At 28.0% G+C, this 25,190-nt stretch overlaps 1 protein-coding gene across 1 annotated transcript; it reads left to right on the top strand.

Moving 5' to 3' along the window:
• Positions 1-315: 315 nt before the first annotated feature.
• LOC111638905 lies at positions 316-9,399 on the top strand. The gene is made up of 4 exons (XM_023384675.1): positions 316-512; positions 4,592-4,750; positions 5,925-6,264; positions 7,884-9,399. The coding sequence occupies exons 3-4, from the start codon at positions 5,938-5,940 to the stop codon at positions 8,763-8,765; spliced, it is 1,209 nt and encodes a 402-aa protein (XP_023240443.1). The 5' UTR covers positions 316-512; positions 4,592-4,750; positions 5,925-5,937; the 3' UTR covers positions 8,766-9,399.
• The last annotated feature ends 15,791 nt before the right edge of the window (positions 9,400-25,190 follow it).

Here is a 25,190-nt window from a genome sequence, read left to right on the forward strand (position 1 = left end):
ATCAGCATAAAATTTATTCAAATCTAGAGCACTTTAATAGATTATCATCATCTTCCACTTTTGAAATTTAAAGATCAAATTTAAAATTAATAAATTTTTAAAAATTTATTTACATATAAAATTCCATGTAGAAATATTTATTTAACGCAAATGCCGAAAGAACTGTAAATAAACGGCATCTTAAGAGCCGTACTCCAAGTAAAACATAGAAGCTTAACAGGAAATACATCTTCACAGGGGCACTTTAATTACAATACCGATTTATATCGTCTAATAAAGCGATTATAATCGACAAATTTCTATAACGAAGAACATAAAAGTTGGAGCAGATACGAATTAAATATTTGCATTAATCATAAAGACGTTTACGCATTTTTTTTCTTTACTTTTCTCTTAAAATCCCGACGCCACTTGATCGACGATGACGTCATTCCAGACCATGTGATTCATCCGAGAAGACATGAGTCTTCGCCTCTACACACTTCATCCCAAGCGTTTTCTGAAGAATTCAGGTGATGTCGGTTTCTGTTACGCGTTACCCGTGCCCGTTTCCGCGTGATTTATGTAATTGATTAATATATTTCGTATAAAAATTAACACGTTGTCATTTTTAGGTGCGTTACTACCGCATAGCATATACACTTGTATATCGATTTTGTTGATTGTACATATTACTGTTGTTGTTGTTTTCGTAGGCAATTTTTAAGTATTTTCCGATAATTTCTAATTTAATTATAATTTCTAATCATTTTTTTTATTGTTTATAAAGTAATATACACAAGTAAACATATATTTAAGTGCGTATTTATGCATTTTTTTTTCATTATACATTAGGAAAAAATTATTCTGGCATTTTTTCTTTTCTTTTTCCTACAGAGTCTTATTAATTTCAATAACTTTGATACCAAATTAATTTATTAAGCTATTTTAAATTAATATATTCAAATATTATAATGAGTTATTTATATACATTAAAATTTTTTTTTAAATTTGTGTTTATTAAATGCAAAAATTCTCAGGTTTATAAAAGAATATGTAGAAATTCGAAGTAAATTATGCTAAATTTTATTGTTGGTTAATTAAAAGTTTTTTTAATATTTTAATTCCTTTTTTCCTATCACCAGACATGATGGAGCCAAGGTTTAGTCTGTCTTTTACTGATATATATAGAATTTTGATGACTCATTCTGGCTCAGCATGCTATTATAATAATCTATAAATGATATATAAAGCTTAATATACCTTATATAAACAGTAATGCTTCATTTGATTGATATCAATGCATATTCAATTTTGTTAACCATTTATTTAATTTCTTATGAGGCACTGAAGATAATTGTATGTTAGGAAATTTAATTTTATTTAATTAATTTATAATGATACTAAATTCATCATTAATTTTAAAAACTTTAACTGATTAATATGCACTTTTTTATCATCATTTTTTAGATATAAAATTTAATTTTATGATTATTTCAATTGTAATAAAATTATTTTAATTTCTTTCTTTTTAAGCAGAATATTTTAGTTTTATGGCCGAGTATTTTCTATTTATTGATGAATAAATTTAATACTAGTTTATGAATAATTTATAAAATTTGTTAGTAAAATTTCTTAGGAAAAACATATGTAAGAATTATAACAAAATTATATTATATTTATATAAACTTGTGGAGAAATTTTAAATTCTAGAAAAATTCTTATAAAATATCTAATAAAATTTTATAAAAGAATCTGTCAGAAATTTTGGACAAATTGTATATATACAGTAATGTTTTTAAATTTATTTATTTATTTATATGTATGTATTAATGTATGTATATATGTATGTGCTAATTACATGAATTTTATTTCAATAATCTTGTTGATTCATTGTCAAGAAAAATTATTTCATCTCAGGTTGAAAGTTGAAACTATTTTAATGTAGCCTATTAGCAGATGATTGATGATAATTATTAATTATCTATTTCATTCTACCAATTTCTAGCAGGATGGTATGAACAGTAGCTTCAAACTGATCTTTATATTAAATTGTTAATAAATTTTTAAAATTTATGTTAAACTATGTTAATTAAAAGAAATAATAACTATTTTTCACTTATTGGATAAAATGTTTGTAATGTCAATATATAAACTTGTTTGTTAAAGAACTATTTATTTGATTAGTTCAAAAAAAGCCTCCTAAATTTATTCTATATGAAAATATACTTTCAAATAAGAATTTTATTCAAGTATTGTTTGCTTCATGATTAACCCAACTATACAGTTAAACAAAGATTTTGTATAAATTTTTTAATTATAAAAACTTTTTTACATTTAATGCAGAAGCATATAATGGATTTATTGTTCTAAATCTCTCTTCAACCTGTGGATCATCCTTTCACAATAATATTGTATGTTTTAACAGTATACATTGATGAATGATGTTGACAGTGTTCTCCCCAATCCAATTTTAGCTGGTTGAACAACCAACTAAATATTTCCTCCAACATATTATTTTATTTATTTAAAAAATAATAAAGATAAAAACATGTTGGCACATAGTCCAGTTGTGTTTAATACTATGATTTTTGTTTCATTGTTATTAACAGAAGTTTGTAAGAAAATATTTAGTACAAGCCAGGCAACACTGAAGATTAACCACTTAATACTTTTTCTGGGAAAAACATTGAACTGAGTTAATTGATGCACCTTAACAGTAGGCAAAGTTTAAATAAAGCTAATGTTTCTGATCTGGTTAATAGCCATCTTCAGACTTGGGTGGAGTCATTAAGGGAGAGCTGAGGATTTTTCCTCACCCAGAGAAGTCTTAGGGGTACTAAGTAGTTCTTATCTATATAAATTAATGTTATTTTAACTAAGAAAAAATAAAATCTTTAAAACTACTTTTTATTTAATAAAGAAACATTCTATGTATTTCAATTTATTCAAACAAAATAATGGCAAAAAAGGAGCTCACTCTACCTCAGGCCCCTACAAGCTCTTAACAGCACTGGACATAGACACTTGGAAGTGGAATTTTCCACTTCATGCCTGAAGATGATCCATTAACCAGGTCAAAAATGTTAACTTTATTTAAATTTTGCCTACTGTTAAAAGTCTTAAAGGTGTATTAATTCATCTGAGTAACCACAGTAACTAAGTGCATCCGTATCAGAAAGTTGAAATAAAACAGCAGTTTTTTTTTTTTTTTTTTAATATTTTCAGCATTAAACAATTATAACTATTTGTCTATAAGGAGCATTCATAAAATTCTTTCTTGTTTAGCATTCAGGATAAAGGTCTCTCTCTACTTCTCTCTTTTTTCTATGCTTCTGATAAAATAATATTGTATCTTAAATTAAATATATTAATAAATTGTTTAGAATAGTATTTTATTATCTGTAATTATAGCTTTCTTAACAGTTTCATTTGATAAAATTTTATTACAATAATGAAATTAATTCATAAACACTGCAAAAACCTAACAAACCAACAACAAAGTTATAAACAAAATGTGAACATTTTCACCCAGGTTAAACAGGCATCATCAGACAACAAAAAGAAAAGGCATTTATATTTCATAGACTTCCAGGCAGTTAGGAAGGAGTCAATGTCACAATAGTTTATGGCTGAGTTATGGCAACTGGTCTTGTAAATTTCCACTTGTTCCAGTTGTTTGAGGACATATGGTTTAGATTCATTATGTAAGAGGTGCATCTCATAGAAATTTACCTGGATGCCTGGATCAGATGCGTAGATAGCCAAAGCCTTTTTGATAGATTTTGATGTTCTTTGAGATGGATATGTAACATCTATCAAAACAATTTAACCAATACATTTTTGGCTGTCTACACATCTAGCCCAGGCATTCAGGTAAATTTCCAAGAGACTCACCTCTTACATAACGAATCTAAACCATATGTCCTTAAACAACTGGAACAAGTGGAAATTTATAAGACCACCTGCCATAACTCAGCCATAAACTATTGCAGCATTGACTCCTTCTCCACTGCCTGGAAATCTTTCTATGAAATATAAACTCCCTTTCCTCTCCCCTTTGTCTCTTCTTATGTCATACACCCTATCCCCTACACACATGTTTGGCTATCCCCAGTGATTTTCTCAGCAGTTTGTTGCCTGATGATGCCCATTTAACAAGGGCAAAAATGTTCACACTTTGTTTATAACTTTGTTGCTGGTTTGTTAGGTTTTTGCAGTGTTTATTAGTTTTAACCAGTTGTAAAGTAGCAGTTGTTAACTTAGAAATTAATTCAACTTTATACAGAGAATAATTAATCAAAAGCAAGTATAATTTAATGTCTGTTTCCAATAATTAAAATTATTCAATTAACTTATCAAGTGGCTGTAAATGAATAAATAATTATAATTTATACAGGCAAACAAAAATGCTATCATATTTTAAATGCACATTGTAATTCTATTTTAAATAATAGAAAATGGTAATAAATTGTTTCTATCATGATTTAGACATGTGCAAAACTGAATACGATTTATAACAGTTAAAATCTTATAAATATTTTTATTTTTTTAAATTTTTTCTTGAGAAATGTGAAATGAATATTTTAATTTAATTTTTTTACTTTATTAGGAATAGACAATCATTACTTTGTGAAGTTATCTCAGGATTATACACTTATATATAAGAACTTATTTTGGAAACATTGAATTATACTAAAAAATTCCAAGTATATCTAAAAGATATTACAAAAACAAAGAAAACTGGAAACTCATCTGGAATTTATATCAAGTAGGTTATGTATTTTTATAGTAAAATTATGCTAATAGTGAATATTGTAAAGTATGGCCAAAGTGGCAAAGATGCCACCCTATCATTCTAAAAGATCTACAAGTCAAAACTTCAAACTTTGCATGAATGGTTTGACTCAGATATATTGGGTCCTGTCCTTCAGCATCTGGCTGTTCCATTATAGCCTGGTCAAACTCATCATGAATAACTGAAGGACAGTGTGTTTAAAAAAATTATAATTACCATATATAAAAATAGATATTTTTTAGTTGTATTTTCAAATTGCAACATTCCCACCATCATCGTCCATCCATCATCCTTAATTCATCTTGAGAACGGAGTTAGATATATGAAAATTGAGAGCAGATATGGAAAGCTTAGACACTGAAAGCCTGATTAACTATATAAGAACTTCCAGTCTAGACCAGAAGTCACATGATATTTTAAATTAAAATATGATTAAAAATTGCAGCCCGGTAATTTTGACAATGTCACAATAAGAATATCAGTTCTCATTAATTATTATGAAATAAAATATTAAAATTAAAACAATGCAGATATAAAATATTAAATAAATTAAGTTTTGTAAAACTTAATACATTAAACATTTTAGACAATTATTTTCCATGCTTTGTAGATTTTTTATTAATATAAAAATCAACAAACATTGAATTTTTCATTCATTTTTCATGCTAAAATTTATAATACAATGGCAAATAAATTAAGTATTAATTCTGTTCAACGATTTATTAGTATTAAAATTATTTCTTTTCAAATGAAATATTTTCAAGAGTTAAAAAAATTTTTTTTAATTCCTTAGTGATCAATAGAGAAGTCAACACACCTATATATTAAAAGAAAATAAACTTCTATTTAAAAGTTTGATTTTTTACATTTCTAAAGCTTTCTTATTTTACATAAATTCTTATTAACCTCTTTAAAAAGATGACTTGTTTGCATTTAAATGAATTCATTGGTATATTTAAACAATAATATTTTTTTAAAGAAAACCCTTGAGATCTTTGTTTACAGTTTATTTTAATATCAGAATAAAATCTATTATGATTGCAAAATAAGAATTTTAAATATGTGTTGTAGATGAGAATTTTAATTAAATCAATGAATTTTGAATTAAATTTAAAAATATAAATATATTTTATTGATCCAATTACAGATGAAACATCTTCATGACCACTTCCAGTAAAACCAGTCAATGGTCCAAAAATCAAGCATTTTTAGAACAACAAATATTAGATTTAGAAAACAAAGTTAAAAATGCTGCAAATGAAGAAAAATATTCGCATATGGTACTGCCCATTTACGAAGAATCTTACGAGAAATTTTATTGGTTACAAAAACAGTTGGATGAGATCAGTCAAGAAAAATATGAGAGAGAATATCTCCTGATGAAAAATAACAATCTTTTGAATCAGATGAAAACAATCCAAGATGAAAATCGATATTTACATAAAGCATTGAACTCAGAAAGACAGAAACTGAAAAGGAACAGACAAGTAATGCATCTATTTTTTTAATTATAATAAAGAGTTTAATAATATATAATTTTTTTCATATTTATTTTTAAAAATGTGTGATAAATATTTTAATATTTACTAAGAGTTGTTGATATTTGAATTTTTAACAATTTAATATTCAGCATATAAATAGTAAAGAAATTTTTTGTTTTTTTATTTGTTTGATAATCACTCTCTCACTTTCACTTCCAATTGTTCCTGTTTTGCTATATTTTCACAAATTTACTTATTTCTTGTTATATTTTGTTAATCAGAAGCTAACAAATTGATAAAATGTATTAAAGAATCAACTAAATCATACTAGTGGTATAGTTAATTGACCATTACAACTCAATTATTAGAAGCTCCTATAAATTGCATATTGAACTCTTATTAGAGGCACAAATTTTGTCACAGAAGGGAGCTGAGTTATTCTTTTAAGACTTTTAAATATATTTTATTTTACTTGAGAGACTATTTGCATTGAAAAACTAACATTTTTATTCTCTGCTTTATTTATTTATCTTGTATCTTAATGTTCTGAGAGACTATTGTGGTGCAATAACACTTGTCCTTTTTTCCTCTTTATCTTTTTTATTGTGGAAACAAAGAAGAGAACAAGGAGTTTAATGACATTTAAATTAGTACTATAGTAAATTAGTATTAAATAATAGTTTTTGCCCCATATGCAACTTTTGTAAGTTGATGTCTCGTGTAGAAATTCAAATGCAAGTCAATCTTTATTTTGCAGTTTAACTGAACCTAAGAAATAACACTATTGTTAAATTTATTCTTAAAGTTGTTTTCATGATTGACATAACAAAATAGCATTTGAACCATAATTACGGTATATTCTTGTATTGATTTATAAGAATTTGTGTGCACCTATATAAATAGATCACAGACTAATACTGAATGTATTTAACAATCTTATGTTATATGATTCACAAATTTAAATTCCTGACAAATTCCACCATATTCAATACCAAGTTCATAGAAATTAATTAAAACTAACTTATGAACTAGAAGAAAGGAAGAAAAGAATTTATAGGATATATTAACATTATTATTTTTAACTTAGATGATGAGATCCTTTTTTGTTTTCATTCTGAATAGTCCTGCATTGATTTATGTTCAGTGGAACTGAATTTTTTGGCTTAGTTCAATTCTGTTGCCAACATATATGAAACGTTCAATCCCATGCACATACTTCCTACTGTTTCTTTCCCTCTATCCACTTTTATATGTAGGCAAGAATCTGTTTTTTTCCTTCCATTTTGTACTCATCCCCTTGGGCTATGCCCTTCTGTACATCCAGAAAAGAAATAAAGGACAAAATGATAGAGGAAAGAATAAATCTACAAACTAAACAGAAAAATTTTAACCTTTAGCAACACATTGCCACAGTCTTAATTCTCTGCAATATCATTGCATTTAATTAATATAAAAATTTTTAAAAATTTAAGTTTTTTGCATTTAAAAATTTATTATCCAATTTGTTAGATAATTTTATTTTTTGAATAATGCTATCATTTTCATTCAGTTTTAAAATTTTTTTCATATTTAAATTATGCTGTAAGCAGAAAAAATTATTAACATATTAAATTATTATTTTATAGTTAAAACTTCATTGTGGCAGCCCTCGAGAAGAATGCGATAATTATTGTAACTATCATGGAATTCAAGAAGTTCCAATGTTTTCATGGGAAACAACAGACAAAGGGTCATGCATCGTTACACAGCAAAAATCAGAAAAATCACCATTGAAAGAAAATAAAACAGTTTTGCCAAAAGAGAATAAAAAATTTGCTAAGATGGAAATTACAAATTCAAATGAAGTAGCAGTTTGGATTGCAGATGAAGAAAACAATTTTCAATACATTCCTGCTGAAAAATATAATATAAATCTACAAGAAAAAGGAATGATTAGTTCATACAACAAAAACTTTTATATTAATCAAATCCATAGCTCTTCCAAAAGCCATTACGGTCAAAAAAATGTTAAAAATTCACTTCAGAAAGCTGAAAAGACATTTTACATCAATTTAAAAACAGATGATAAAACCCAAGCACACACATCGGATTCAAAATCTAGTAAAACAGCCTCAAATAATGGTAGCAATGATGATGGCAAAACTAATGAACAAAAAAACATGGCAAATACACCAAACAAAATATTACATTCTAATTTAAAAGAAACATTGACAGAAAAATTAAGCAATTCGCATAAAACAGAAATTAGCACTAAGAAAAAAACAAACAGTCCAGAGGATGTAACTTCCAAGCATGATACCTGCCTTGATAACAATACATCGAATAAATTCAAAAATAAATTTTACCACAAGTGTGTTATAGCAAGCACAAAAATATGCAATCTTAATCAGTTTATTGGACATCAGACGGGTAGGTTTAAGCATTACTATAAGATACTCTATTATTTGGCTCTAATTATGCTATGTATTTTAATAGGAACTTTAATACCAGTTCCTTGGAGAATATAATATTACTATTCTATAATAAAAGTAGTTTTATATAACTCTCTTAATCCTAAAAATTTATGTACCCTCATAAGGATACATCTAACACTTGCACATAAATTATATTTTTCTCGATGAAACAATCAATATGCTATTTAACCTCATTCTTTTTTCTTTGAGAATTTAAATTTCTTGCACTATGCAAGATATTGTATTTTGCATTAAATAAACAAATTTCAACTTTTGATATCTTGTTTTTATTTATATATCGCATATACAAAGGAAGTGTCATAAGACAATTGATATCCTCCCCAAAAATAATGCCCTTAACAAAAGATTATGTCTATTGCTTTTTGTTATTTGTATTTTAATCAATCTTTTTATTTTTTTACTATTATAAAGCAACCATTTACAGATGTGTTTGAAATTTAGAAAATCTTCATTTCTTACAATATGTATCAGCATTACTAATACCACTTCTTTAATTTCTGATCTCAAAACATGGAGATTTGCTTTGCAAAAATCTCAGTGGGTCAAATTTGACATAATTCCAATACTTTCCCTTATGTATACGTACGTACATACATAACAGTCAGAAAAGTAAAAACAGCATATTTAGATTATGCACAATGATAAGAATTTATACAATCATCCTTTTATATATTAAGATGATATCACAAACAAGAATAACTATACGAGGGCTGTTCGGAAAGTTTGCGGCCTTGCCTATATGTGGCGCTGCAATCAATTTAATTTTTGGCGGGAATAATTCAGCCATCTTTGCTAAAGATACGATACCAATTTCCGCTTGATTTGTCAGAAACTTTTGCCACGACAGCTTAGCAGATAGTAGTGTCACATGCTTTGTCAAAAATGGAGAAGACGGAGAGTGCGGTCATAAAATACCTGACGAAAAAAGGGTTGACCCCATCTCAAATCAAAGCTGACATGGATGAAGTTTTAGGAGAGTCTGCTCCTTCGTACACCACTGTGAAAAACTGGACAGCCCTTTTTAAATCTGGCAGAGAGAGTGTGAAACATGACCCTTGCAGCGGACGGCTGTCAACTGCTGTCACTGAAGAAAACATCGACAAAGTTCACAATTTGGTATTAGCAGATCGCCGTTTGAAAACGCGTGAGATAGCTGAGACAACAGTCATCTCTGTCGAGTGCACCACATCCTAACCGAAGATTTGGGTATGACGAAGGTCTCAGCAAGGTGGGTGCCGCATCTGCTGACCACCGAGCAAAAACGTGTTCGCACTTTGATGTCAAAGGAGTGTTTGGACTTCTACCAGAAAAACCCACAGGATTTCTTGCATTGGTTTGTGACTACTGACGAAACATGGATCCATTACTGAAACAAAAAAACAGTCGAAGCAATGGAAACACCACAGTTCGCTACCACCAAAGAAGGCAAAGACAGTTCCATCAGCGGGTAAAGTGATGGCCTCGGTTTTTTGGGATGCTAAAGGCATCATCTTTATTGACTACCTAGAAAGAGGAAAGACCATTAATGCTGTCTATTACTATGAACTTTTGGAAAAACTGAAGAAAGAAATCGAAGAAAAGAGGCCACACTTGAAGAAGAAAAAAGTTCTGTTCCACCACGATAATGCACCTGCACATTCCGCCAGAATCACTGAACAAAAGATAAACGAACTTCTCTTCCAATTAGTTCCACATCCACCGTACTCACCTGATTTGGCCCCCAGTGACTTCCACCTTTTTCCAAACCTAAAAAAATTCTTGGCTGGAAAGAGATTCCACTCAAATGACAAAGTCATCTCTGAAGTGAACGAGTATTTTGCACACCTTGACAAATCGACCTATTGTGATGGCATAAAAAAGCTAGAACATCGCTGGAATAAGTGCATTGCTAACAGAGGAGATTACATTGGAAAATAAAAAAGTTTTAACATTATTTTGTTTGTTTTTCTATGTGAGGCCGCAAACTTTCCGAACAGCCCTCATATTTTATATATAATGGTGTGTGCAACGTTAATAATTATAACACAATCATGCCTATAATACCATATATGTTTCCTAATGCCATTAAGTATTGTGCTTGCAAGAAACTACAATTAGGTTTGGAAAAAAATTGTGTACACAATAAAACACAATTATGCAAATACTGTATTTATTCTCAAAAATATCTACAAAACTACATTTTACAGGATTAGAAAATATTTCCTTAAGCTTAACTCCATGTTCTACTGCATTGAAAACAAAAGTATCCTACTATAGCTTCAGGTGCAATTAAAGGTTGCCCTAGTGCACATAGTATCAGACATTTGTTGCAATTTAGCATTCACGTAACAGCTTCATCTAAGGATAGAGTCAACCCAAAGAAGCTGGACAATACAGAAATGGTTAGGAATATTCTTTTGTGCAACATGGAGATGTATGAAGAAGAATTATATGATACTTCTGACACTGCTTTCAATTTTGTGTCAAATATTTCTAGAATATAAAAAAAATCATTTGAAACATGATTCAATAATCAGGATTAACTACTTTATGTTACATTGAATACCAATTTCTTAAAAATATTCCAGCAAAACAAACAAAATCCCTTGGAAATATGTAAAAAGCCATAATAATTAGCAAAAATACAAAGGATATCTGACAAATACATTGTGTACATTCCAGGGTAATGATTCTGATGACATTACTATACTTTTTTTTAGTGAAACTCATAGCTGCTTACTGCTTTTATTTTTGGCAAATTTTTCAGTTTCATAAATGTACTTTTAGACTAATAAGACACCACTTCTGTGCCCAATATAAAAATATATTTTTAAGATTCAGTAATAATATATTAAGATGACTAATCAAAATCATAAACATGATATAAAAATATGCAATAACTTTCATTATTGTTTGGTAAGTAATGATGCTGATACTAAGAACCATTTACCGACATTTTTTGCCATATGCTGATACAGCATACTGGCAGAAAAATAGCTCTGTCTATGACTATGTGCAATTTGGTCCACTAGTTGAAAAGTCTGGCCACCATTGCAACAGAAGATTTACTTTTAAAATTTTAAATACAATGTATTAGAATTAACAAACATTTTGAGAAAACAATTATAAATTAAATTAGTGTGTGTATTTAAATAAATATATTGTACTAATATTTCGAAAACATTCACATCTATAGTTATAATTACAACTCAGAGGACTTCAGTTAAACAATTGAACACAATTCCTTAATTTGTATAAAATTCAGTTTAATATATACATTTTGAATTTAGAACACCCAATTCAATAACCGCAGACAGTTCCCAAAAATTAAGAATGTTTGATCACACTACTAAAGATTAGACAACTAAAAATAATTAAATTTACTACTATAATTCCAATAAAATACTTGTAATTAAAGTGATATCTAAAAATAAATTCGTAATAAAAAATCTTTATCTAAATTATTTTATTTGTACAGTACTAATAACTAATATAAATATTTAATTTTTCTTTCATTCAATAATCAAATTTGCTCTGTTGGATATTTAAGAAAAGTATTTGTAACTGATGTTTATAAAAAATTAATAATAAAATAGAGTGCATTAGTTGTTCATTTGTTAAAATTCTGGAATAATTATAAAATTAAGAGAAAAAAAAAGATCATTTAAATCTTCACTGTGAATCAGTTTATTCTTATTAACAATAATAGCATCAAAATTAAGCTAAAATACTATATTTATAATATTTATCTTTATTATCTTAACATACATTATCAATTTTACAATTCATTATACATCATTTACATACTATATAATTTATTACACAGTCGTGCAGCAATGGCAGTGAAATTAAACAGAATGTGTATTAAAATACATTATCTTCAGTCAAATTCTGTAATTACATTAACATATAAACAATTCAAAATTAGAATATCTTTTGTACTTTGCTAAAACAAAAGTTAATTTTTTAACATTCACAAATAATTTTTGTATTTTTGAAATCTTTAAAAATTATATAAATATTGCTTTAAAAATGAAATTACATAAGTGTTATAAATGAAACAGGTATGTTTCTCACAAATGGCAATATTCAACAGGTTCTTTCATTTGTGAATGACCATACAAAACTTTTGAGTTAATTACAGAAGTGAGATTTAACCTCTTTGGTCCAAGTCAGGGATGGGCAACCTTTTTCTATATAAGGGCTGCATTTCAAAACTTTGAACTGACAAGAGCCACATACAAGAGAAAAGGGGGGAAAGAAATGTTGTAAATCACATTTATTCATATATAATTATAAATTAGCATAGATATACTTAATTTAGCTTCTGGAACTGATGTAAATGTAATATATCAGAAATATTTGGTTAAATATTAGTCACTGCTAGCTTTAAATTAGTTTTGATGTGTCTGTTAGCTGGTTTTTGTTTTAATTTTTACTAAATTCATTGTGGAAAAACTATTCACATACATAAGTTGTAGAAAATAACATTTGAATTTTTGCTGCATACTTCCTTAAGCTGGGAAATTAATATATTTATTCATATTTTATGTGGGCCGCAAAAAATATTACTGTGGGCCGCATGCAACCCGAGGGCTGCAGGTTGCCAATCCCTGGTCTAAGTTATGGATTTTGATGTGTTTGGCAAGAGAATATTCAATCCATAGCCATATCCACAGGCAAGGATCAAGAATCAGAGTTAGAATTTAGTAGATGAATGCTTATTTGTTAATTAAACTTCCAACTCTTGATCCTTGATTGTGAATATAGTCATAAAAGACAAACTGGACCAGACCATAGTTAAACATTTCAAATCCTTCAGACCCTTTTTTCCTACAATATATCAAATAATTTCATGGTATTTATCTAAATTCTATTTAAAATTTTAACTTACAAAGTTTGCAAAAATTATGCTAATTCATTGAGTATTCTACAGTCAACATCAAAGTAATCTGTACCTACTTCTTATCTAAACTATGGTTTAGATTGCATCTTGTTTCTGTAATTAGCTCTTACAATTACATAAGCAAAACTTATTAAATTCCAACAACATTATCACATTTTTCATTTCTTTTGAAATTCTGTATGTTGAATTTATGATAAGGAAATTTGAGTTGCATAATATTATTCATTTTTTATTATAAATATATATACAATATATTTATAACTTCTTTTATTTATAAAACACTAGTGTCAGTTGTTTGATATGTGAAGAATTGATAACCGATTGTGTAATAATAGGGAAAAATTAGTAATTTCAATTTATTAATTTATAATTTAAATCTACTTTTGTGAGGTTAATTGGTTAGTATAATTAAAATCAGGAATGATTCCTCTTGTACAAGTTAAAATTATCAAGTAAAATTTCTCAAGTTTGTCAAGTCCCTTAGACAAATATACAAGCCAATCCAAAACAATTATTTAAATAAATATTGAAACTTTTGATAGATTTCAAGATGATTCAAAAACACACACAGATATTAAAATAATTATAGTTTAATTATCTAATGCTAAATTTCCACACAATAGCATGGTTCTCTTGGTAGAGTTGAGCAAAAAAAGAAAAAAATCACCACTAAAACAAAACCAACCAGAAAGTTTTTTTTTTAATAATTATCAAATATAGTAATTTTTGCTATAATTTTAGATATTTTTTTTTCTTAGAGACACTTACATCCTAATTTTCAGATAAAATTTACATATACCAATAAGCCAAATGAGTCTTATACTATGAAGAATATTTTTTCTGCAAAAATCTATATGAGAAATGTAATAGTCCAATACCATGGTGAGTCTTATAAAATGAAAAATATGGCACACAAAACAAAATTTTAAATAAAAAGATTCTTGATTTTAGTTTCACAAATGCAGCCATTTGAGCACCTGCACCTAAGCTTTTCATGCCTATATAATCTGCACATTAAAATTTATGGTGACTATTTAAAGTTTTTAATAGCAGCAATGCAATTCTCCCTTAACAAAGCAACAATTTCAGCTTCTGATGTTATGACTCTATAAACAAACAAATCAATATCTGAACACACTTAAAAAAATTCAGCGTCAGATTTAACCAAGATAAAACACTGAGATATCATTAGATAAGCTGCTATCTTGAAAAACATTTTATCCCAATTAAATCTGATTCAAACCATTTTTAGCACGTTACAATATTTATCAATGAATGACTTTAATCAAATCTCTCAGATTTTTGAAAGATTTATGACGTTTTTAGTAAGAATTACTTATTAATAAACAAAAATTATTTCTTGATTTCTAATAAATTCACCAATATTTTACAGACTACATTGTTAATTCAATTTTATCTAAAAGTTTAAGCTAAACTTGCAATGAAGTAAGCCAGCAGGAAGGAAGGAAGGATAAGAACACATCTGAATTAATTACCAATGATAAATTATGGGAGTATTTTATATTCAGAGCTGATCCTTCAGGACAAAGGACAACAGCATTTGTATAAATTCTCAACAAACAGATTCACACCAAGTGTTTGAATGCCTTTGTTTAAACTCCAAGGAAAATCATAGGTATACAAATGATATTATAAGCCCTAAATTGGCAGAAATTTTTATGATAAAAATTGATAAGCATATTTTAAAAAATTAGAGGGATAAAAGTTTATTAAAAAAGATACTTATATGACAATTACATATGATAAAGATGAAAGTATAGAGAATAATATTTTAGAAGAAATGGATAATTTACATAGGAGTATATTAAAATAGAAAAAGGACAAAATAGAAGTATAAATTACCTAAATATAAATGTAGAGAGTAATAATAAGATAATTATTTGCTTTTTGTTCCATTTTATAATTATTATTCTTGAGTTCTTTCAAGTAATAGAAAATTCAAAAGTAACTACAATTATTAGGAACTACAAAAGTAACTACAATTGTATTAAGAATATCAATCTAGGGTTTCTATTTCCTGGTCTTTTGCTTGTCCTGGGATTCCAGGATAAAAGTGAACTGTTTCCTGGGATACTGGGACAGAATTAATTATTTTTAAGATATACAAAATATCTTTTTAAAGTAATTTAATATGTTCTGCAATCTCCAAAATCATAATAATGCTGTGTAAGATACATACTGTATTAAAAATTACCTTTGAATTACGTAGAAATTTTCACAAATAGAAAAAATTTATTAAAGTTTGCTGAAAACTGCATACAACAACAACAAAACAACAAAATGCTTTGAATTGAGTTAAAAATTAAAAAAAAAAAAAAATGAATCTAGATGAAACTTCTAACTTAGAAGGTAATTTTCATTTTTTAAATAAAACAAATATTATTGTAAATTTTTATAATAAGATTTTAAAAAACAAAGATGGTTGATACTCCAATTACTCAAGCTGATTCTTATTTTAGTAATGAAAAGTTCTGCTACCGAGAATGCCCTTTCCTATTCAATTGATGTTAGTGGAATAGTCTTTAATGCATTTAAGAGAAGACAGATGTTATATGTTTATTTCACATGTATCCTGGAAGATTTCTAGTTCATTTGAGATTGTAGTACTTCTTTTGCTCTCTAGTATTCTTGATTTGTCTACCTTGGCTGCTTTAATAGCGGCATCAAGCTTATAGCTCAATAATTTGGCAATTTGTCTGGCTTTAATAATCAGGTTTATGAAAACTTCATACTTGCAGACTTCATACTCGTTTGTAATCCTTGCCCAATTTGCACAACCTAGCATTACGCAGTTATAGAAGCTACTGGGCATGGTTAAAAATTAAGACAGCATAAGCACAATTATTCCAGATATTACAGGTTCCAACAAGTAAAGAATTTTCAGAGTCCTGCTACAAATAAGCTATGTACTGATTATTGACCATTTGTGACATGCCATAATGAGGAAAAATTAAAAAAAACTAATAAGTAGGCTTAAAATTAATAAATACAAATGTATTCTGACAGTTTGTGTGTTAATTATACTTTCTATTTTCAAAATTTCCTCAACCTTAACACAAAATAAGAAAAAAGTGAACTTTTAAGAAATTTGCGGGATTTCTTGGAATGAGAAGAATTTCCCAGGTTAAAAAAACAACCGGGATCTCATTTGAGAAAGTATCATCATCATCATCATCATTTTTTTAAAATACAGAAAGATATGCAATATAAAGGAAAATGATTAATTACTGTTCAAATATACCAATAAGTATAAAATACACTGCTGGCCATTAAAATTGCAACACCAAAAAGGAAAGCAAATAAAAAAAAAATATTTATTGTACATAAACAGTATGTCATGAAGACAAAATGATTAAATTTGCAAGCTGTTTGGGGGTTTACAGGGGTGCGAAATTAGTAGACACAGTTGCCACCCCTGGCAGTTAAAACGGCCCTTATCCGGTTAGGCATGGAGTCAAACTGGGCTTGGGTGACAGAAATGGGCAACTTGTTCCATGCTGCTTCAAGTCTATGCTACGCTTCATTTACTGTTTTAGCAGGAGAGGGGTGGCGGGTCAGTCTCTCAGCAACCCATGACCAGATGTTTTCAATTGGTGAGAGATCTGGAGACCATGCAGGCCAGGGCAACAATCGAATACCCTCTGTATTGAGGAAGGTCAGAACACGACGTGCAACATGAGGTCTTGCATTATCTTGTTGGAAGATGGCGTTTCGCAGGCCTCGAAGATAGGGCACGACTACTGGACCTAAGACGTCAGAAATGTACCGATCTGCATTCAAATTACCGTCGATCCGAAGCAGAGATGTGCATGTAATGTACCCAATGGCTGCCCATATCATCACACCAGGTGCAGGGCTCCTATGCCAATATCAAATACAAGCAGGTAACGAGCGGTCTCCTCGGAGCCTCCAGACATGTATACAGCCATCAGAATGCTGCAAGCAGAACCGGGACTCGTCTGAAAAGACAAGATTGTGCCACACCTGTATCCAGCTTTGTCGTTGGGCGCACCAGAGTCGCCGTCTCTCTCTATGCTGCATTGTCAAGGGAAGCTGAAGTAATGGTCTGTGTGCTGACAGTCCATGCTGCTGCAAACATCGTCGCACCGTACGAGCAGATACTGGACATGCTGCAAACAAGCACATTTCCTGACTAATGGTCCATGATGTGGTTGTACAGTTTTGCACGGCCGACCTCACAATATGTCTATCCTCTCGGGCGTTAGTCATGGGAGGACGTTGAGATCCTGCATGCCGTTCAGTAAGACCCTCAGCAACCCATCGATTCCATATTCGCATGACAATGGCTGGATTTCGACCAGTGCGAGTGGCAATATTACGGAATGATAATCCACACTCTAGGGCAGGCAATAATCCTGCCTCTATCGAATTCTGACACTTGCTGATAAGCATTTCTTCTTCTTATTCGAGGCATAACATGATATTCTGATGAAACCCCAACCTTACAAAGCGATTTCCAAATGAGAAATCCACTGCACAACTTTTCTTTTATGCAGTGCTTCAGATGTCGTTTGTCCCTCCTGCTTCGTCTAAATATGCTGAAATACTAATCATTTGTATATTCCAACCTCTTCTTCTTTTCATATGATTTTGACGTTCGTACGATCATTCCTTCATGGTGTTGCAATTTTAATGGCCAGCAGTGTACAATACTTTTAAAATTATGTTAGATAAAATATGGTGTCATATTACAGATATAAAAAGAAATTAGAAAAAAAATATAATTAATACATAATTATTATATGATTAACCTAGCAAATTAATTCAAGAATGAAAAATTATAAAGCTGGTTTAGAGGAAAAAATATATAGATTACATAATACAAATAAAAGAATATATATTAAATTTGCAAAACACATATTTGAAACTTTTAAAAAATTTATAATAATTTTATTCTTTTATTTCTGAGAATTAATACAATATGTATATTAAAAAGGTGCAAGCAACTGTTTTTCATAGATTGTATAAAAGTACCAAGCTGTGAAAGCATGATACCAAGTAAAGAGAAATGAATTCAAGTTTTGATGGTAGAAACTCCCATTCAATGAGTTGTTAAAAACTAACAGGTTGCAGCCAAACCACTGTATGAGTGATAGGAAGTCTGGATGTAGTCTGTTAAAACTCTGGCAACAAGATGTGAAAAACTGACAAAAGAGAATATCATTTATAAACTGCATTGTTCTTGTGTAGATACCTCCTGGTTCTAACACTTCAATTTTAAGCTAACAATGATGTCAATACACTGTTAATGGTTGGTGGAACCAGATTTTTCTAATCTTAACATTGATGTCAGAATGCTAGCACTGGTTGTAAGTGTTATATAGGAGAAACCAATTGGAAATTGTTATTAATTAAGAGTAAAAACAAATTAGAGCTATTCAGCAACAGCCCATCATTAATGGATGTGAACTGAAAATACATATGAAAATTCATTAAATTTGAAAAGAATGCAGATAATAATAATTATATATATATAAACAATTATCTTATTTCTATTAAATAATAAATGAAATCTGTTTAAAAATACTGGATACATTCCAGAAAAAGTAGATGGAGTTAAGATGAGAAGGGAGAGGCGAAGGATTACCCTGAGAGCTTTGGCACCACCATGAAAGGTTAGGAAAAAAAACTATACTATGTACACTTAGCATATGAGTCGTATTAAGTAAATTCTATAAAAATCAGCAACAATAATTGTGCTTTAATTATCTTATTGAATAATAATTAACTTAGTGATTTAAACTCTGGTAATTGGCACATCTGATAAAACTACCAAAGTATTAGGAATGTTAAAGAAGAATGTGCTGTAAGAGAAAAGTTTATATATATTGTCATGTTTATATAAATTTTAAATTTACAAAAAATGATATATTTATACAGTAGACTGAAGAGAGATGGAAAGAATAAAACATCAAAATGCAATAGCATCATTTGCATATCTACAATTTTTCTTGAACTTTAAATAAAGGCATTCAAACACCCAGTGTGGATTCCTAACTTACAAAACCTGTTTATTGAGAATTTAAAAAATAATATACAAATGAGTGGGATTAAATTTATATACTATATGTAACTTAACTTTCACATCTGAAAAATTGTTTACTCTCTCTCAAAAATTTATTAGATTACTTTGTATACAAAGATATCCCATAAGTCTATATCAATAGGCATTATGATAATGTTTATTCTTTTACAGATAAAGCATGATAAAGAGGTAAAGAGAAATGAATTTAAGTTTTGATGGTAGAAATTCCTATTCAATGAGTTGTTAAAAACTAACAGGTTGCAGCCAAACCACTATGAGTGATAGGAAGTTTGGATGTAGTCTGTTAAAACTCTGGCAACTTTTCACTGTTTGGCAACTTTTTAACATAACTTGAATTCATTTCACCTTACTCAATACTATGCTTTATCTGTAAAAGAATAAATAAAAGTCTACATAACACCCACAGATCCAGACTTATCTTTTATTCTACAAAGTGTTCCATATCTAACATTAAACCTTTATTTGGAAAATGATTTTTTTTTATATTTTAGTATTTTTTTTAATTATACATTAAANATAGCACCTAATGCCTCACTAGTGCCAAATTCATTTCTAATTTATAATTATTTATCCAAAATATAGCCTGATCATTTACGGCTGTGGAAGATGTATTAGCTTAACATATCGGGTTTCAATGGTAGTGTATATTTAAGAAATGTTGCATTAATCTAATTTCTGATATCCTAAAAATGGCCAAAAGTGTCAGATTAAATGAATTATATGTATATTTATATAAAGGTTTTACTATTTTATCATCTTTTAAATCAGGAAAAAGTGCTACTTTGTGAAATAAATATATAACAGAAGCTTTTTTTTTGTATATTAAGAATTCATGCAGGAATATTCAATCTAATCTGAATTGTCATTTTCAACTGTTTATAAAGACAAATCTCCATATGGTAATTAGGAATTTTATTTTAACAATTTCTGGTTTTAATATAATTGGAATATAAGTGCAGTGAATGCAACCAAAAATATGTAAACTATGAAAAATTTCAAACTAGCAACAGAAAATCTTAGTAATCTTAATGCTGCATGGTGTGATACTTGTAAATTTGTTGTTTTAAAATTTATGATACATAAAACAATCAAAATCTGGAAAAAAAATGAAAACTTATTAAATTGTATAAAAAGTTTCAACTATCAACACTAATACACTTAGCAATTTCAATCTATCACCCTTGAAACCAAATCTTTTCTATAGTCTAAAATTATTCTTACTATTTACTGTTTAATGCTATATTCTTTTATGAAGTTACTAATTTTTTTCATTTATAAACTACTTGATCTTTTAGTAAGAATTGTAATTTTAACAGAAATAGTTTATGTTTACCTTACTACTCAATTATGCATAAAATAAAAATTTTATACCTAATTCTTAACAATTTTGAGTTGTTTCTTAGATATAGAAAAGAATTACTTATTTTTATTGCCTTAACAGATATCTGATAAGTTATATATTTTAAAATATATTAAATGTTGCATAGATTGCAATGATTATATTTTTACTATGTATAATTCATTAAAAACAATTTTTTAGGCTAAATTTTCTATTTGTAGAATTCATCTGAAATTTCTCCAACATTAATATGGAGGGTCTGATATACATCACACCGATATGTATTATTAATTAGGGATAGTAAACTCGATAGACATCTTACATACTCACAGTTATGAATATTTAAACATATGTATATATATATATACACACATACATACACGTGTACGTGTGTATGTATGTGTTCCTGTCAAACTGTTTTATTATTTAAAATAGGTTCCTTTTTGTACTTTATTAACAACAATAGCATATTTTCTAATTATTATTTACCAATTATTATAGAACATTCTGCATTACACTCAAATGTACAAGAAGTATTCCTACTTGTCAAAAACTACTTTTATATACTTTATTATAGTAATAAAATCTAATAAACTTAATGAATCTTTCTATAAGAATTTTATATAATAAAATCAAATAAACAGTAAAATGTAACTAAAAAGAACAAAATTCTGATGATCATATCATATATTATGAGTATTTAACTTAATACTGTTATTCATAGAGTATTGTAGAATGATTTGAGTAATGAAGTAAATACTTAGAATTATTTTTTTAAAAATCAGAACAACAGAATCATCAATAAATCTGATCTAACTGTAAACACTGCTTTATATCAAATTAGTTTTTACCTTATTGATGAGTGATACGAAAATAACATTTCAATGTTAAAAATTTTCATAAACTAAAAGAAAAATAATTGTCTACATAATTGGTAAATTAAAATTTTGTAAATTTAGTTGAAAGTTTTTTCAACTTTCCCATAAAATCATAAGAAAATTTTAGAAAGCACTGTCCACATTAAAACAATGCTTCATTTAAAACCATTAAAATCCACATTAAAAACATGCTTCATTTAAAACCATTAAAATCCACATTAAAACAATGCTTCATTTAAAACCATTCAATTTTAAAATCAACAAAAATATTGAAACATTTTTCACAAGACTTGCATCTCCAGTGATTGATCACTGGAGATGCAAGATTTTGCAGATTTAGATTTCAAAAGAAGAAAGTAATTTACTTAATTTATGTGTAACATCTGCCTCAACATTGAAACTGCATTTAACTATTATCTTCTGAACTATTTATTTTAACACTGTTGAAAACATAGAATTTTGCAATTAAAATTCGATAAGCTAGAAACAAAGCATTATGTTCACTTTATGTTAAATTGTAAAATTTATCACACGTTAGATAATCTGAAAATTTTGTAAGCTATAATATACTCAAAGTAGCAACAACTGTTTTAAGTCATAAATTTTAATACTTTTATTTTATTTGAAGTATTTTAGAATTTCACATAGAGATTTTTTAAATTTCATAAAAGTTTAAAAATAAAAACATTTCATAAGAGCTCTAATTATTATTAATCTAGCCATACTCTAAAAAATTAATAATTTAAAAGAGCAACTGTTATTTTTAATACAGGATTCAGAATGTGTGTGCTTGAGGCAGAAACCTTTTCATAAGTGAAACCTTTATTTTTTTTTTCACTGAAATTTTGATTTAATGGAAGACTTTTGATAATATATTTTATATATGTTTTTCCTTATAAATCTTTTTATATTATTCTTGATCAGTTCTACAAAAGAACAAAATTTGATTTCTCAAAATTGGGTCATTAGAACTTGAGACAACAGTAGAGAAATTGTATTCCAATTAGCATCATAGGTGGTGTGAAGTGCTTGTTCTAGATAATTAGCATCAATCTAGAACAAGCACTTCACACCACCTCTACAAATGATGGGGTTAGTCTGCTCGAGTTTTGGCTTTGAGAATTTTATGTACATACCAAACATTGCTATTCAGAAATCTTTTCCTCTCTCTAGAATTATAGTAGTTTCGAGTGTAATAATATTTCTTATGATTGATTTAATCTGGAAGCTCAGCTGTTGAAAACTTGGAGAAAGAGAAATCAAATTTTTTGAGACTGTGGACACCAAGAGGGTCTTTTTCAGCCCCACTGTGGGCCTGGCAAAACTAAGTTTAAAACAACAGTGGACAAAGATGGGGCCTAGCATATCTGGACATGCCATACCCAAAAATTCCTAGAGGTTTTTGACCTGCCTGGATTCAATCCTGGCCCCCCAACATGGTAGGTTGACACCTTAACCACCTTGGCCAACCAGCTAGCAGAATCTGCAGTTTAGAAAATAGAGAACTCAATAAAAAATAGGTAAGGGAAACTTCAAGAGGAAACAGATAGAGCTCTGCAATTCTCTTTCAATCACAATGCCAAAAGATTTTTTTATAATGGATTGAATTTTGGGTAAAGATTTCTAGGATAGATAAAAGGAATTTTATATTCTGGGTCTCACTTTTCCTTGCTCCTTTTTTAACTTGTAGAAAAAAGGCTAGACGTGGTTGATATTTAATTAATTTCATTTTGTAACATTAACATCTTTATTGAGTTGCTATGTTATAATATGAAGTCACATTTAAGAGCCATTAGTAGCTTTGTGATAGAAAAAAAAATTATCAAACAAAAAAGGTCTAAAATAAGAAAAGTGTAAACAATGAATCATTGGTGTCTATTTATAGAAACAGAATGGATAATTCTTTCATAATCTATGTGGTGAGCTGGAACATACAAATAGTAAGTCACACCTTCCACATTATTTCCATCAAAAACAGTTTAATAAAACTTAAAATTAATGTTTTTGGTCATGTCATTAAGTCTTATTAAACTGTTTTTGCTGGAAATATGGAAGGTGTGATTTATTAAAAGAATAATTTTAAACTCATTGAGTCTATGCTAAGATAATTCAGACACTACTATAGTTTCCAGTTACAAAGGCTAAATCACATTTACCTCTTGACTGACTAAATTTGTTTCTAAATTACAGCAAAGTTTAAAATTCAAGAATAATTTGAAGAAAAATGTCAATCAAAACAATGGATTTTTATTATACTGGTTTTTTATAACCATTTTTCTTCATTACACTTTAAAGAATGAAATAATTTAGAAAAGATTTGAGGTTAATCTTATTATATTTATTCATATTAGAAATAAAAATAAATAAAAAGAAACTTGTTATAATGGATTTCTAATTAAAAACTGTAATGGAAATTTTTCTGATTCTCTTTTAACTATTGACTTATAAAATTTATTACTATTATTTAGCAAGTCAATAAAAAAAGTTATGTTTAATTTACTTATAAACTTTTTAAAACATTATTAAATTCACTTACATTTTTTATAAAAAGGGATATGAATTAAAAATTAAATCCAATAACTAATAATTTTAAATATCAAGTTGTTTTAAAATGTGTTAAGAAATTAGATGTAAGTTATTCAAACACTTAAAATTCAACTTAACTGTTCTCTCCAGAGAACTTTTTACCATACAAAAAGACAATTATTACAGGGAATATAATATGTTAGATTTACATAACATTTCTTTAAAACATCTAAGAAAATTACTTCCAGTGAAGTAAAATTCTTATTGAAAGTTGAATCAAAAATTAAGATCTTAATTCTGTTATAATTTTCAAATTTGTTTTGTTTCAATCTACTGGCAAAAAACAGTATTCTCCCCCTTCTTATATAATACTGTTAAAGTGTACAAATAATTCTGGTAAATTGTACTGTTCAATGCAAGATGAACTTAAAATCTTGCTTTAATCTTCATATTTCTTGACAATCATTTAAATAAAGTTGAAGGCAAAATATTATATTGGTTAAGGTTGTACTTATTTAAATTAACATTTTCAAGAGTAGCTCTATAACCATCTTCAGGATATTGGAAATTAGAATTAATGGAAACATTTCTAGCATAGTGAATAAACATTCAAATTTGAAAAAAAAATTGAAATGTTCTACAACTTCACTGTATTTTTAAATATTAATTAAATATGAATTCAAGTATCATATATTATGAGTATTTAACTTAATACTGTTATTCATAGAGTATTGTAGAATGA

The sequence above is a fragment of the Centruroides sculpturatus genome, unplaced genomic scaffold (assembly GCF_000671375.1).
Source record: "Centruroides sculpturatus isolate CEXI.00-Female unplaced genomic scaffold, Cexi_2.0 scaffold1059, whole genome shotgun sequence".
In the NCBI taxonomy this organism is placed as follows: domain Eukaryota; kingdom Metazoa; phylum Arthropoda; class Arachnida; order Scorpiones; family Buthidae; genus Centruroides; species Centruroides sculpturatus.